The sequence below is a fragment of the Apteryx mantelli genome, chromosome 21, assembly GCF_036417845.1.
Source record: "Apteryx mantelli isolate bAptMan1 chromosome 21, bAptMan1.hap1, whole genome shotgun sequence".
NCBI lineage: Eukaryota > Metazoa > Chordata > Aves > Apterygiformes > Apterygidae > Apteryx > Apteryx mantelli.
Window position 1 is genome coordinate 2,064,334 of NC_089998.1, and position 16,785 is coordinate 2,081,118.

Below are 16,785 nucleotides of genomic sequence, written 5' to 3' on the forward strand. Positions count from 1 at the left end.
GTGCCATGATTCCCGATCCGTTTATCAAGCACGTGCCTCCCCATCCTTGACATTTGTGAAAGCTGAGTGTTGGGGCTACCTGACAGAGGCTATTCTTAAGAAATTTCTGAGCACAGGAGGAAGTATTTGCCTTTGTTGTTTTGGCTCCTGCCTAGGATTCTTCTCTTTTTTTTTCTCTCTCTTCTCCTCCCCCCCCCATGCTAAAACAAAAATGGCTTAGCTGCATACTTCTATGTTGTTTACTTAGCTGCACAGCTCACCTTTAAGTTGAGACTGTATTTCATTCTTCTGCAGGATGCTGGAAACCTGTAAAAGTTGTATCAATTTTGTTAAGCTCTGGATGTTGTTCATAGAAAAATTCTTATTCCAATTCTTTTCAGATTTGTAACACTTCTGCATCACACTAATGGAAAAGAGGATGCTTTCACAGTGAGACATTTGACTGATGTCCAGGAAATGTAAGCAAGAATGTTGTTTTCTGTGGGATATCTTGTAGGTGAGCTGAACTGGGAAACCTATCTGCAATTTTGAGAAAAAGATAATCTTCACTGTGTGGAATTTCCTCATTGGAGTCTTTGAAGTACAGTTTCTGACACTTTTAAAGAACATTGAGACACATAGTTCCTAGGTATAATCAGGGCTGCGTGAGACTGATAAGCAGTTTAATGTTTAGCTGTTGGAGCATGCAGTCTTTCATAAGAAAAACTGATTTATTTATGCACTGTGTATGTTAAACATGCAGCTTTAAGAAGTTTTTATGTTGAGACTTTTCCCCAGGTTGGTGTAAGGCCTTGTTTTATGTGGGTTGAGGAAAATGAGATTTAACTACTTTTCTCAAAATGTCGTGGGAACTGAAAAAGCAGGGGTAATACTGGACTCAAGTATTTATTATATAAAGTGTAAGAATTTGACAGAGGAAGTACCTTAACTCTAGTGTTGCTCTGTAATTATTCATTTGGCTGGAAAATTACAGGCTTCTAAAGGCTAACCCCGATGCAACTTTGCCAGGAATTGCATTACTTGAAAAATAGTAAAACTTGTATGAATATGCCATCTCCAGGTGAAATGGACTGCTGAGCATATCTCTGGAAGCAGTCTGAGTTTTATTAAATATGTATCCCAGTGTCACAATTGCATTCCTTTACAGAATGCTTATATGATTCTGAGTGGCAAGGATTTTTCTCTGTATGGTGGTGAAGAATGAGGAAACCAGAGTTCAGTACAGCATACAGCAGGGAGTTTGGATTTAAAATAGTAAACATCTGCACAAGTAGAAGGTCAGTCCTAGTTTGTAGACTTTTCTACTCCACATTCCTCACTGAATCTTTGTGAATTGTATTTCTTAAACTGTTCCCCTCTGTTTGTTGATAGTTTTCCCTTGTGTTAAAAGTATTTTGCTATTTCTCTGTCAGTTATTTTGACACTAATCAACATTGCAGATCTTGTTTTGTTTGGTGTCTGGGTACATCATAAAAAGAGTTGCAGAAAGAGTTCAATTATAATATCAGCGTCTCTGCCAAATGTATTGAGCTGTTCTGAAAAGCGACTTGTCTCTTCTGACCCAGATACACAGTTTCCAACTGTGGTAGATGCTGCCAGAAACACGCTTGGCAGAAGGCCAGCAATAAAATTATATTGCAGAAAAACACAACATATTTTCAGCAGCACTTTATATGGTGTGACAAAAAATTACCTGTCTCCTGAATGCAAAGCAGAAGTTAAAATAAACTCTCAATTTAAAGTTGCAAGCCTCTTGTTCTGACTTAAAAAAAATAACAAGGATATAAATCCCACCTTTTCTCACCCATTCTGTATAAATTGCAGTTCTTCTCTGTTACTGTGTCTGATACATCTTAGTCTGTTAGATATTCACTCTTTTATGCTATTAGCAACCTTAGTTGTCCCTCTTGCTCTTCCTGCTCTTTTAACATCAACTTTGGGTAATCTTAGGGTGATGTATGCTATAAACTGTAGTTCTTGTGGGCAGATTAGATTGGTGGAGGCTGTTTTTAATGTTTCAGCTAAATACTGCTGGCATGTGCCTTCCTGATATAGCATTCAAAACAATTTTCATGGTCTTTTAGTTGGCCTGGCCAGGTGCCTAAACAGCAGCTCCTTAAAGTGAGGATTTAGAGGACTAGAGTCCAGCATACTGTGCCCTGCTTCTCTTCCCTGTTGTACCAGCAGTGTTTCTGTGCAAGGTACTGCTTCATGCTGCTGGAGGGTATCAGGGCTCAGGGATATCAGGTAGTGTCTCCTTTCTGGAAATGTATAGCTAGCTTGGATGTTAAATTGCAATCCATACAGAGTGCAAGTACCTGTTTCTCCTGCTTTTTGCTTTTCTGTTCACAAGGACGCAAAGCTAGCTAAGCATATTCATTACTTCTGGCTATTTAAATATCTGTCTCTTGGGAATACAACTGACAGATGCAGGAATAAACCCTACTACAAAGGCCTCATTTGAAATTCTTTTCCTTGTTTGTCTGGTGCCAAAGCATAAACTTCCTCTGTGAGGGATGGGATGTTTAATGGAAACGTTGTTAGACTGTCACGGTGTTTTAATAACATATCTAATGTGTCAAATTCCCGGTGACTTAAAATCACTTTCCAGAATCTTCTCAGCTCCTCTGTGACCTGGTTTGGAGACAGCGAGTATTTACAGTTTAGCACCACATGATACAGAGGCAAAGTGACTTTCTCAAAATCACCAATGGTCTTGTTAGTGCTAGTAGATTTTCTTAGAATTTTTGATAAAAGTGCAGGTGGCAGGCCTTGCATAAGACACCCATGCATTCTACTATTGTGCTTCTTAGTCTGGGCATCAGTTGTTATTCAATGAGGACGTAGGGGCAAGTATCCTGCTATAACTTGGTAGCAAAAAAAGGCTGCTGGATTTACGGAATTGCTGCTTACTTCACATAATGCATTTTGATGTGTTTGGTGCTGAGCTGTGTTCTACTGCCTTAGTCCAGATGGTTGGACCAGATCTGATTTTTAGTTTTCCTTGACTTAATTCTGCATGCTGTTAAGTGTGCTTTGTTCTCTATATTGTATTTACACTTTTTTTGGAACAAACTCCTTTCTGTCCAGTGATTTTTATTGGAAAATTTTCTCTCAAAATCTGAACTATATTAGGTTTTCATTCCTATATACGTTTTTGTGAGGTATTCTTAGGATGGTAATGACTTGAAAGGAATCGTGCCAGCTTCAACTCAACTTTCAGGATTTTGTTTTCTTTCTGAGTTGTTATAATAAAGGTGTTTTTGGAAATGAAAGTCCCTTCATAATCCAACTGCATATGCCCAGACCTCAGCCGTTCACTGATGGGAAAAGGGCAGGTAGAACTGGTCTAATGACTACCTTTGCTCAACTTCTTTTGCTTGTCATTGAAGCTTGAAGCCTCTCTTAAAAGCAATGTAGTTACTACCCATTTAAGGCAGAGTATTGAAAAATGGTGGTTCTTGCTTCTTTCGTGCAGTAAAAGATTAACCTCAATCATAGCTGTAAAACGTTTGTTTTCAGTCTGTTTCAGATTTTCAGAGAGTACTGAAAAGCCCTCAGTTCATCCAGAGTTGTACCCTGAGGTATGTCTGTTATCAGACTTTGCAAGGTAGATTGCAGACTTGCCTTCTAGACAACAGCCTGCTCAGCAATTTTCTGAAGCACCAGAATTTGCTCAGCCAGCCATCTTTGTCCATCTGCCTTCAAAACACTTTACAAGCTGATAAGCGATAGCTTGCAATAGTCTTCAGAGGGAATCCAGGCGGGAGCATTGCTTGCAGTCTGGAGACATTGTATTGGCCGTTCGCTGAAGTCAGCAACGCATTCCAGCACCCTGCTCTGTGCCTGGGATGGAATTGCCAAGTTACAATTATGAGAGAGGGCAGCAAACTGGAAATGTGAAACGTAGAAGTCACAGGGAAGAACAAGTATGTGGAGAGTTCTGGGATTCAGTTTGAAGAGACAGCTGATTTGAAATAGATGGATGATCTGAAAGCTTGTGTAGTCCCTCTAGCTTGCCATCCACTGACTCAAAAGCATATTATTATTATAGAAAAGCAAAACAAAAAGACCCCATAAAGAGTCTGCTCACTTTCAAGGATGGTGAAACACTATTAAATTTGGAGGAGCTTATGACTAGATCATAGGATAATAGTGCCAAAGCATTAATCTTTGCTTAATTTTCCTCCTAGCTGTCCCTGCTTGGCTTTCAGAATCTCTGAAGGAAGGGATCTGGTCCTATTAAAGAATATCTCCTTCCTTGATTGCTTCTGGGAAGCTATTTGGTAGTGTGAGAGTATACCTGGGTAGGGTATGTAGCCTTTGTGGTAAGAAACGAGTCCCTTCAAGATTTTTTTACTAGCTTGCTTTTCACAGGCATTTTTAGTATGACCACATTTAAGTCCTTTGGGGTTTCTTGCCTACCAGCCTTTAGTTGCCAGAGCAGACACGTCCCTGCAGATTGTTCTTGCCTCACTTCTCTTCATTTTACTCTCTCCTATATCCCAAGTTCTGTCGTGTCAGATACAAAGAAATAACTGTTAGGCACTAGCTGCCAAAGCTATTGGTCCTGTAAACTTGCTTTATTTCTTCTTAAGTGGAGAAAATAGTGAAGAAGAATTTGTTGTTGCCTTTCTCCTGGCATGTTCAAATCTCTATGGGATGCAGCATTTTAATTATTCCATCACACCCCGAGGTTAAAGCGTCTACTCAGCTTTCAAGTCATCTCTCCTATCTCTGTGCTGTTGCCGAACATGCTTTTAATCTCTAACAATGTCGGGATTCTTTGATAGACAATATGCAATGTATTGTTGGAGAAGCAGGACTGACATATAGGAGGAAAGCAAAACATTTGAGTGTATGTGTCAGTCTGCAGAAATGTACTGACTGGGTTTCCAACTGCTGCAAAATGTCACTGAAAAGCTGATGCAACAATATGTGCAATGAAAGAAAACCAGGAGTTTTCTGCAAGAACTTGGGTGTTGTGCTATGCAGTGAGCTTATAGTTTCCTCTTGCTCTCAGGTTACCTGCTCTATCGTTCTGCTCTTCTGTTGTCTCGCAGAGCGTTTATTTGTGGTTCTTTATGCTGTTGTTTGTTTCCTAGGTTAGTGCAAGAGGGGCTGCTCGTATAGGATCTTTTAACTGTTGTGTTCTGTGAAAAACAATACAGGGGCAGAAAAGGTAGTGTGAATGATTTCGGCCAAACGTTCTCACAGTTCTTTTGTCTTCTGGTTTTTGTTGTTGTTGGATTTGTTATAATCCACTTGCCTTTTTTAAATATCAGCTTACAGTTGTTGCCACCTGAAGTCTTGGTTCTTATTGTACAATATCTGACACATTCAGGATCCAGATTTGCACTGGGGATTCCAGCTGATAATTATTTTTTGATAATTAAATATAGTGTATTTGATTCCTAATGAGCACTGTCAGTTAAAAATAGAGACTTCTTCCCCAGCTAGTTTCATATGGAGCATATTTAATGCTTTGGATTTCTAGTCATCTTGGTGTCAGAGGTTTAGATTGTCAGTTGGCTGACAAATCACGCTGAGATAAGTAGCATGAGAAAGTGGCTGCATACATGTGGGCACATTACAAAAAAGTTGCTTTCTGTAGCAACATCTGCCTTTTGTTCGCGAATAAATGGTGCAGCGAGTTCCTCCCCATCTTGAAGCCTGTTAGCTTTAATCAGTGGTTTGGCTAAATGTGCTGCATTGAATAGTTATTGGAACTAACATGTTGTTTCTTCTGTTTTCAAGTTGTTTCTCTCTTTTTTGCAGGTGAATTACAGAAAGTGACTCCCAGAGCATCTTTGGCTGTATGAACTCTTGAGCTGTCAAGGGATTGAGAGGCTTATGAAGAGGTTCTGTCAGGCAAAACAGTGCCTAGCAAAGACACCGAGGAGGAGAGAAAAGGAGAAAGGGAGAGGGAGAGAGCTGAAACACTAACAAACCATGGTAGGTATCTGTCTGCTTTCATAGGGTTGCATTAAAAACATTCTCTGCTCCCAGCCTTGCATGGGGCATGATAAAACAATAGTAAAGGGATTTTCTGACCTTGCACTGAATTAGAGATGGTACTGCATGCTTTGAGCAAAGCAAATGAGGTTTGGTATATTGTCAGCCTTTTTAAACCAGAGTTGGGTCTTGTGAGTCTGCATTACATGAATTATTAAATACGAATGAAGGGGATGCTTATAAGGTTTTCTAATAAAATTGGCATTAGCACGCTGTAGCAAATGGCATGGGTGACCTTGAACTGCAGATAGCATAACCAAATGCTGATATTCCTCTTCCACACTTCTTGCAAAAGCAAATGTTAATTATTCATATTTGCATATGTGTGTGTGAAAAGCGGATTGAATATGGTTCTATGTACACGTTGTTAAAGTGTAGATATGTGTGTGTGTGTAAACAATATTCACCAAGTATATTCGGTGACTAAGTGGGGAATCATTTCTAATCTGCCTAGTATTGGTTGCGAATTGGGAATGTCTGAGATGTTGAATTTGTGTGAAGGATTATGCCAGTAAGATTCTGAAGATGTGTTAACAAAAGGGGAATAAACCCACCCAGTTCCTGAAAAATAGCTGTGGAGAGCAGTTTAAGCATATTTATATATATTTTAAGTCCTCTAAATGTTACTGTGGAGTGAAAGGAAATGAGAATAAATATAATAAATTTTAAATACAGTTCTCTAATATTTGTGTAACTGTTTGCTAATGATAGATAGTCAGGATTTGTTTAAAAAAATAAAAGACTCAAGCTAAGATTTCCAAGATTTGCCATGGATACAGAGTACAAAGGAAGAAAAAACCCCACTCGACACAGCAAAGTTCTCAATATATTGTATTTTAAGTATAAAGTGTCCTGGCTGCTGTGATCTTTTCCCCCCCCCCCCCCCCCCCGGCCTAAATTCTCTTGAATTGATCTTGCCAGTCCCTGTTTATTAGAAAAGAAGACAAGTGTCTTTCAATTTATGAGTTACTAATTTGTTACTGTTTGACTGTTTTGGGTTTTTTTTTTCTGATTTCACAAGATGGAGATGGGTGGGTGTGGATTAATAAATCCAGCTCTTCAGTTTTCATTGCTGAACTACAGCTTTCTTTGATTATTCTTCTCTGTGTATCCAAGTTGTGGCTAAGGCATGAGAGGGACCTCCTGGAAGCATTTTGCAGCCTATGAAAGCACTGGGGGATACACTAGACCCCTGACCAAGTTTCTTGTGCTATTTGAATTGTCCACATGGGTAGGAGCACAGAAGTTAGGGAAGGAATTATGTGACATCTACCTTTGATGGAAGGGACCTGATGAATGTGATGACCCAAGAAATCGTGACCAGTTCCTTAGCAAGGAATCAGCCCAGAGATCCTTCGTGTCCCTAAGAGTGTGTACTGTTAACAAGCCTGTGAAGCAGGGGAAAAAATGAAAGCTATTTATACTATTTAATATTTAGGAGGAACAGAGTTGATTGATGATTCCAAATTCTAGTAGACTGGCAGCAGTTATCCACATGTCTAGAGAAAACAATATTTAGAGCTCCTCCTGACAGAGGTCTGTGCTGGGAGAGCCACTGGTCCAAGTCACTCTTTAGATTGGATAGGTCTCATCTGGACAGGGTAGCAAATCACAAGCTTCCTAGCACAAGTCACCCAGCCAGTTAGGTTTACCTCACTCAACAATATCACTCAGGTCTTTTGAGTCTCACTGTCTTTACTAATCCCTTCCTACTCTTTCATTTTCCACAAAATTATTTCAGTCTTTCTTTACCAGTTTATTTTCATCTTCATTCATGCTTTTGTAAATCCCTGTGCAGTTTGCTAGTACTCTCTTAGTGGTATGTATTGCCTGTGACTTCATCTGCAGCAGCACCAAAACCATAAGGAAATGGCTATTTAATTGCCTTGTTCTAAGATGGGTTGCCATTGTCTCTAGCATAAATTGAGGAGAGACACCTGCTCTCAGCATTTCCAGAATAGACAAAGTTGTATTTGGAGAGTGTCATTGCCTTTTTCAAAATAGGAATCTCCTCCCCATTCTCCTTGTCTGCCCTCCTTTCCACCTGCTTTACCCAGTCTGTTTTCACCCTAGGATACTTCTGTTCTAAATTTCTGTACCTTGAAATGAGGTTACCTTCTGGAATAAGGGCCCTGGATTTTCTCTTTACAACTGATCCTCTGAGCTATCCAACTGTCAGAAGGTTGAGACAAGTCAACAAAAATTACTGCAATTCCTGATGTCCTTAATTTCTGCAGGTATTCCAGGGTAGGGAAGCCCCTGTTCCTTTCAGTAATCACTGCTTGTATCTCTGTGGTATGTATGTGCTTCAGGCAAGATCAGGGCCTAGATGTTTTCTCACTGACTTTGAAAACTTAGTCTAAATAAACAAGCTAGTCAAAGGATGAGGGAAGTCACAAAGACACATAAAAGTGAAATGAGTTAGCCAGGGTCCTAGATTGCCTAGTGGCAAAGCTGGGAATGAAACTCAGTTTTTTGGTCCCCTGCTTCAGCACTGTACCCTTACACTTAGCCAGTCACTGCTCCCCTCTCAAAGAGAACTGGGGAGGGGAAGTGAAAGAAATGAAAATGAAAAAAGGAAGAAATAAAAAAGAGAAAAATGAGAGTGGAAGGAAAAAAAGTAGTGGAAAAAAATGAAAATGAGGGGAGGGAAAAAGTAACAGGAAAATGAAAATGAGGGGAAAGTAATAAAAAATGAGGGGGGAAGCAAATGGAAAAAAGAAGGAAAATAAGGGGGAAGGTAATGGAGGGGAATGAAAAAGGAGGGGAGTAGTGGAAAGAGAAAAATGGGAGAGGTAATGGGAGGAAAAAAGGAAATGGAGTGAAGTAATAAAAATAGGGAAGTAATAAAAAATGGGGAGTAAAAGTATTTAAAAATAACAAGGGGAAAGTAATGAAAAAAAGAATGGGGAAAAGGAATGGAAAATAAGATGTGGAAAGGAAAGTAACATAACAATAACAAAAGGAGGGGAAAGGAAGGAGAAATAATGACAAGAGGAGGGAAGTAAGGAAGAATAATGACAATGGGGGAGTAATGAAAGGACAAGATGTAGAAACTCCTTTCTAGCCTTTGCAAACTGGTCGTTTACTGGAATTGACCCTATTTTGTATTCGCTGTAACTGTATATGGGAGTAAAGAGATTTGTCTAGTCATAGACCCAAGGTTTTCCTTTTTCTGATTTGTGACTAGTGTGTACAGTGTCACAGCCCCCACTTACGATGGACACACCAGACAAAGAATGGAATTCAGCTTGCTTAATTTTTAGATGTCTGTAACAGCTAATCTGCTCTAGTTGTCTAGACTTCTGCAGTCACATGTAGGTGTGGGGGGAAATGCACCTCTTAAGCACAATTCATCTCATCCTAAAGTAGACGTCAACATGAACTGTGCTCCAAGTGTGCCTGTTCCTCTTACCAGCCTATGAAGGAATTCCAGAAAAGTCAGATGGTATCTAACATAAGGTGCTGTAAATTCTACCCAAATCTTACCAGCTTAATGCTGGTGTTGTGCTGCTGTTTGGTGTGTTGTTTTTTTAATACAAGGTTAAGAAATCACTCCTCCATGATTATAGCCAATGGTCATCCTAAAGCACTTTCCTACATCTATCAGGGAGGATTTCCATTCAAACCATGTTCTTCTATTGATAATCCAATAACTTTGTTCTTTTTTTCCCCCCTTTCCCACTGTTTCCCGCTTCATAACAGAGATCTATCCGATCTTTTGCTAATGATGACCGCCATGTTATGGTGAAACATTCAACCATTTATCCATCTCCAGAGGAACTTGAAGCTGTCCAGAACATGGTATCAACAGTAGAATGTGCCCTTAAGCATGTCTCTGACTGGATGGATGAAAAGAACAAGTCTACAAAAAGTGAGGCTGATGTGGAAGTGAAGGAGGAAGCTGCAGAGAGCAATGCCAAGTGAGTGACTTGAGCCTCGCAGTGTGTTTCCATACTGCCCTGAATGGGTTCCTTTCCTTCTAAGTAAGAGTCATAGTGTTCTTTGATTCTCTTGCATATGAATGTTCTTAGGAAGAAATGGATATGTCTGGACCTCTTGAGAAGAGAGCACATAAGGTGCATATAATAGTAATAGCACATAGGGTGAGGGGAGCAGTAATAAACCCAGTGTGGGCAAAAGCTGGTCTCTGTTTCATTATTTATTTTAATGAGGTGTTATGAAGTTGCACTTAACAGACAAACTTTTTAGTAACTTTAAGTGAATATATCTCCCAGTAACACTCGCATTCGAATCCACAGCCGTGTAGCTTAGGGGCTCTTTCAGTTTAAGAAACAAAAAAAGATTTTATAAACTTGTATTGTTTATCCAACAAACTAACTTGTCTACGGATCCATTACCATACATTATGTAGCTCTATACTGAGGGAAACAGCTGTTGCTATATGTCCCAGTCTGATAGGGTGCCAAATATTGTTGTTCTAGCATAACTCCAGTAGTTTAGGAAGCAGCTGGAACAACTAGCTCCTTTTTTTAGGTTTCTTGGTATAAAACTTTAACTTGAGTACTTCTGACTCCTCAGTGCTTTCTGGATAATTGGTTTCACCTCCTCTCCAATTCGGGTGAGTATTCTGTCCAGTTTGCAGATGAGGAGGTGAAGCGCTAGGAGACCAACAGCAACTTTGTCATGACCTGAAAGACCTGATTTCCAGTTCTTTGCTCTTTTTGTTAGACAGTACTTCTCCATTGAACTTCTTTGGACTTAATCTGATTGCCTGCATAACACAGCCTGCTCTAGAGATGTAATCAGGGGACTCTTTCAATTTCCTATGACATGTGAAATATTAAGGAAGTCTGCTGCTATATGGGCTTTGCCCAGTGAATTCTGTTCTTAAAACTGACGAAGAAAAACTATTCTTTATCCGTGTACAATTGCTATATTTCTGACACCTTTTATGGTAGTTAAAAGGTTTATTCTCAGTCCTTTTTAAATTTTTGGTTTCCTGGTAAAAATATTTTATTTACTAAATTGCTACTGGTTAATAAGTTGTTTGCATTTTAGGGCTGGAGGAAGGATCAAATTCTGTCAGCTGCTTTTAATTTTTATTTATTTATTTGTATAGCCAACTCTAGCAGTAATAGATGGAAATACAGCAGCATCCATTCTATAGTAAGGTACAATTCAGTGTGAGTAAAGCAGGAAGGTCTGGTCCTGAATCAGGAAAATTGTATCTGGTTTTAAACTGAAAATACAGTTCACTACCTTGATATGAAAGAGAGTGATAACCAATGTATTTATTAATTAATCCTAAATGCATAATGAGGTATGTCTGAAAATTCAAAAATGAAATATTGCTTCCTGTTTTATCATAATAATGTATTCTTGGTAATTTCCAGGTCTCAAATAAATTGTTAGAGTAGCATTCAGGAATTAAGATATGAAGCACTGCTCTGCTTCACTATCTGAATGTACCAGCTTAGAAACAAGAAATGTGCTACATTAGCTGAGGAAAACTCTCTATGGGCAGGAGGAGCAGAGGCCATCCGTGACTTGGTCAGGTTTTCCAACAGAGTTATGGCTTCTACAGAAAATTCCTCAAGTCCTAGCAGTATTTTTCCAGAAGTTCCTTTTTTTAATATTTAAACTTGTCTTTGATTATCTCTAGTACTAGATTAAGCGCTTAGAATCTATGGGAAGGAATCTGCTTATTCCACATGAAGTTTAAATGGAGCACCATCTATTCAGAATATATGATCCAAATACAAAATGTTCAGCCGTGTCAAAGCCATCATGTGATAGCCTTGAAAAAATAAATGTACAAATGGGCCCTAGTTTGCCTGTGGTTTCCTATATTCCCCTTTTTGACTAATAAATATTTAGCAGACACTTCTGATCATTGTGGCATTTCTGCGTTAGGCTGAACTGTGATGTGTCGCGCTTTTGGTGTGAAATGTACTCAAATAGAAATAGCAAAACTTTTAAGTTCATGAATATTTCTACATAAATTAATGTATAAATTGGTTTAAGACAGCGTGATTGTATTGCCTTTGGAGAATAATTATACTGGATCGATAGACTGCTTCTCTACAGATGGACCATTAAGCATTGTCATCTTCTAGAGGAAGGTAATTAACTGCCATGTTCTGCAGAGGAACATTCTTTCTTGACATGTAACTCCTGACGTGCAATGTGCTATATCTTTAGGTGATTTCCTAAAATTGTTGGCAGCGTTTTAACTTGTTTTCTGATGTGGATAAAATGAGCACAGAATGGATTCTTCAAAAAAAAAAAAAAAAAAAAAAAAAGTGGGCCTGCATTACATGCTTTTGAATCAATCAGCCTCACTTTCACAGTTGTGTGTGCAGGATATTTCATGCTTGTGCTCTAATACAAATTTAGAGTACAGTTTTTGTAAACATCCATTCTTCTAATAAAATTTGTCTGCAAATGGCTTTTCAAAAATCCAGCAGGCTGAAGAATAACTTACAGGTCAGGTGCTGCTGTCTTTTTTTTTTGGTTTATGCCCCTTCCCCACCCCATTGTGGGTTTTGAAGTAGAAGAGTAGTATAAATGTTTTGTCAGTCTATAAAAACAAAAAAAAACAACAAAAAAACAAAAAACAAACTTGCAGTGTGGATGAATTAGTAAATGTTGCCTGCTGCCCATAAAGGGATGGAGAAAGTACATGTTCCCTCCTCTAGCGAAAGGAGTATGCTGCAGTTGGAGGATTGGAGGCTGTAACTGTTCTGGGAGTTACAGGAACTGGTCCAGAGCCTGATCCGGGGTGTTCAGCGTTAGTCTCTGAGCTCACTGGTGCATAGATCGTTGTCCCTTCCCACCAACATCCCCTGTGTGGGTGGCGGTTGTCATATCCTGACTCTAGTGAGTATTGCTAACATGCGACTGATACAATTTTTCCTTTCCACTGTGTTCCCTCAGACCCCTATCAATTAGACCTGCCGACAGTGCTAATGCAGGCAGTGTTGCGGTGACGTGGAAGCCATGCTGACAGCCTACCTAAGCATCTCCCTTAAATCAAGAACCTGCTGCCACAACAGGCCTCTTCTGCCAGTAGTCTCAGTCTCAGGAATCCTAAAAGTCCTGAATCCATCCTTTAGCCAAGATTAAATGAACCATGGGACATTACTGGCTGTATTACTTTGGGGCAAACCTTGGATACAGGTTAACAGGGAAAGAAATTTAAAGCTTCTGATAGATGAGGAAAGATATATTTTGCTTTGACAAAGATGTGCTTGTCTGTCACTGTGTGGTAGTGGGACAGTAAAGTAAAACTGGGTATTTGTTTGCATTGCCTGTCCCCAATTCACAGCTGGGCATCTCAGCATGGACCACCTGCCTGGGCAGTTTAGGCTGATCTGCTTTACTGGGAACTGAGGTAGCTTATGAAATGGGTGTATGTATTCAGCCTTCTCTGCTGGGTGGGGTAACTTCCAACCAAGAGGATGGGTGAGAAAGAATGGACTGCTGACGGTAGTAAAATCTTAAATTTTTATAACTAAAATTTTCCAAGGTCATTTGACAGTTTCCCAATATAGGCAACTCATTTCTTCCTTGTTAAGGCTTTAATTTGCAATTTGAATCTTCAAGACCATGTACAAAATATTTAACATGTGAATTCCTCCACATTGTGAAAGAAAGGCAGTTACTGGTCCTGTCACTGCATGCTGCTGGCTGGTCAGTGGAAGCTTTGAAAACAAGGTTTGACAAAGCTTACCAGACACTTACAAAAATCCTGATTTTTCAAGTATTTAGGGAGGTGTATGTATATGCACACCTTTATTTATACTTATAAAATAGCTTATACATTTGTGTGTTTGTTTTGGGATGGATAATTTTAATAATCACTTTACAAGCTAAAAGGGGCTTAAGTTGTATATTGTTCTATCACGTAAAATGTATTTATGCTAATTAGAAACCATTTCTAAAGGAATTCTGCATTTTTTTCCCATGTTTGCATCCAGATACTGGCAAAGTAGCGTGGTTCCAGGGTGGAAGTTGGGAAATTTTTTTGTTTTGTTAGATTTTTTGTTTGTTTGCTTCTGGCTATTCTAGGGTAGCCACTGGTTGGGATTGCCATTTGGTTCTCTAGGTCCTGCCTTCTCTTCTTCTGCCTGTTCTGTAAGCATAGCCTGTTCCTGCCTTTCCATTTAAAATAATAAATTAACATTAATAAATGAAGATATATTTGAGCAAAACTTAGGGTCTGTTTTATGATCGTGGATCACAATGTGATTGATGCTTTTTATATACTTCCCATCCCTCTGCATGGTAAGGATGATGCCAATGGGACTGCTGCCTTTCTGACGCAGGTGGTTTACTACTTTACTGGTTACGCACTTTCTGGGGTTTTATAATGGTGATGTGCCAGCAGTTGGTGCCACAGTGTGAGATGCATGTGTGGCAATAACTGTTTTTGAACTCTCAACAGATAATGTGTTTTTTGCACTTTCTTTGCTGTTTTTGTGCAATCTTAGCCTACTAAATTGATTTTTGTTGCAGTTTTGCTCTCAATGCTTAAAACTAAAGTGTTTTTTATGTTGTTTTGAAAGTTACTGTGGCCTTTAAGTATTCTCCTATACTTTCTCTAGAGAGTAGAACCCAGTACTCAAACCTTTATTTCTGTAGGTTTCAGTGGTGAGACTTGTAGAAGGAATTGCACCAGGAAGACTATTTGAAATTAGAAGCTTTCCTGAAATGTCAAGTTTGTAGTATGCACTAAAACATCAAAAATTGGTTGTATAATTTTAAAGATACAGATTTGAAAGTATGGGTCAATTAACAGAAACATCGAAAAGGTGTGCAGCTGTGTTAAAGACTGAGTGTCAATAAAAGACAATTCAAATCACTTCTGAAAACAGGAATTCTGTATGGGAGCCCCTCTAGATTAATTAGTATACTCTTGGTAGATCTGCAGCTAGTGGGTTTGGGGGTTTTTTTGAGCTCTGTGACTTGAGCTAGGCCACTTTTGCATTCATGTGAATTGCGAATCAGTGCTTCAGTCAATTTTGGTTTTTTTTTTTTTCATAGGAGCTACTTGCATAAAAGGAGTCTATGCTTTTCATTTCTAATTAGCAATGCACCCCTTTAGCAATGTAATCAGTCCCATCAGCTTATGGCCCCTCACTGTGATAGGATAATACAAGTATTTCTAATGCACAAAAATACCATTTTAATTACTCAGAATTGTTTCATTTCCAGGGATCAAGGCGGTCGGACCTTGTGTGGTGTTATGAGAATTGGCTTGGTTGCAAAGGGCTTGCTGATAAAAGATGATATGGATTTGGAACTGGTTCTCATGTGCAAAGAAAAGCCCACAAAGACCTTGTTATATATAGTCAAAGACAATCTCCCAGTTCAAATTCAGGTGAGTTACTTCAGGGTAGTTCTGTAACAGTGGCTGAAAGCACTGCAAGGTATGTGGGTAAAGGCTGAAATTAATTAATTCCAGGAAAAAATACAAGTGGTATAGATTAAAGAATGTACTTTTAGTTTAGGACATCTAGGGTATGTAGTCTTTGATGCGTTACGGTTGAAGTAGCTATTCACAAAATTTAACATCTTATTTCTGATGTTGCCCAATCCCTATTTGTGATGTCAGTCTTCCAGTGCTGACAGCTAAACTCTCTATTTGGTAACTAACCCAGCCAATTTTTGTTTTCTGGTCTCACCTCTAACATGGGCTAAATTACAGTCCCAGAAATCATCCCCACTCAAGCATGAACACATTTTTCAGTCTGCATTTCTTTTGGTTTCGTTTGTTTTCTCCTCCAGAACCTGAAGTTCTACATAGCAGCAGTTTTGCTTTTTTTAGGCTTTTCCAGGAAAAATGTCTCTGTGCTTCTGAAGTAAGATCAGTTAGTCTAGGTGGTCACTCATTTTAGCTCATGATAATCATGAGCTCATAATTCTTTTTATTTGTGGGTGTTTGGGTCTAATGTTAGCATCCACTAGGTAGCTACCTACAGCAAATATTGGTATCTTTAAAGCAGCTAGGGATAATACCTTTTTGATAGAGTTCTGAGCCCGATTAAGCAGTCCAGCTTCTGGACTGTGACACACTCTTGCCTAGAAACTGTGCCCAAAAATATTCCACTGTAAGTATCTCTCTCGAAACTAAGTGATATGATTTGATCTGCTTCACTCCAGATATGCTTTTCTGCCTTGTGTTTATTTCCACGTGGGCAGTATATGTTTGCCATTCTTGACAGCCGTTTGCTCTCATTGTTCATTTGTTTGCATGAAGGGCCTTGGTTTCAGTGAGATAATGTGCCTGCAGATGTGGCCCTGTCCATAGCTGAAAATGATGGTGATGTATCAAGCAGTAAAGAATAAAATTTACTTGTTTGTAGTGAGATATGAGATGAGAAGGGGTGGAAGTGATAAGATAATGTATGCTTAAAGAAATGAGTGAGAACAGCAGAATGGACATAATTGAAAGACTGTAAGACCGCAACAGATTCAGTGGACAGTGGGTAGGATCCTATGGGGAAGCATTCTGAGGGAAAGAGAATTTAAAAAGCTCAATGTTTCTTAAAGGTAATATTTAAATCATTGCTTTGACTGCTCTAAAGCAAGTAATAGAAAGTCTAAGCATAGTAAAACCAGTGTGACTGTGGCAGGATCTCGTTAAATAAATAGAACATCAAATAGGAATTGTTCAGGTAAGATGAAGCTAATTTGTGAAACAGGCTACAATTATCATGGGCATAAAAGGCAATAAGGAGAGGTTCTGTGGACATATCAGATACAGGAGAGACGAGAAAGTGTAGGCCCATTAGTGGTGAAGGA

The 16,785-nt window shown here is 39.1% G+C and overlaps 1 protein-coding gene across 7 annotated transcripts in view; it reads left to right on the top strand.

Annotated features, from left to right (window-relative positions):
- STRBP (spermatid perinuclear RNA binding protein) overlaps window positions 1-16,785 on the top strand; it is a 73,978-nt gene that overhangs the window by 27,025 nt on the left and 30,168 nt on the right. For all 7 annotated transcript variants that reach the window (XM_067308854.1, XM_067308856.1, XM_067308853.1 and 4 more), the window contains exons 2-4: window positions 5,779-5,955; window positions 9,721-9,938; window positions 15,196-15,361. In XM_067308854.1, the coding sequence (XP_067164955.1) occupies window positions 5,953-5,955; window positions 9,721-9,938; window positions 15,196-15,361 (387 nt within the window). In that variant the 5' untranslated portion in view covers window positions 5,779-5,952. The remainder of the gene's footprint in view (window positions 1-5,778; window positions 5,956-9,720; window positions 9,939-15,195; window positions 15,362-16,785) is intronic.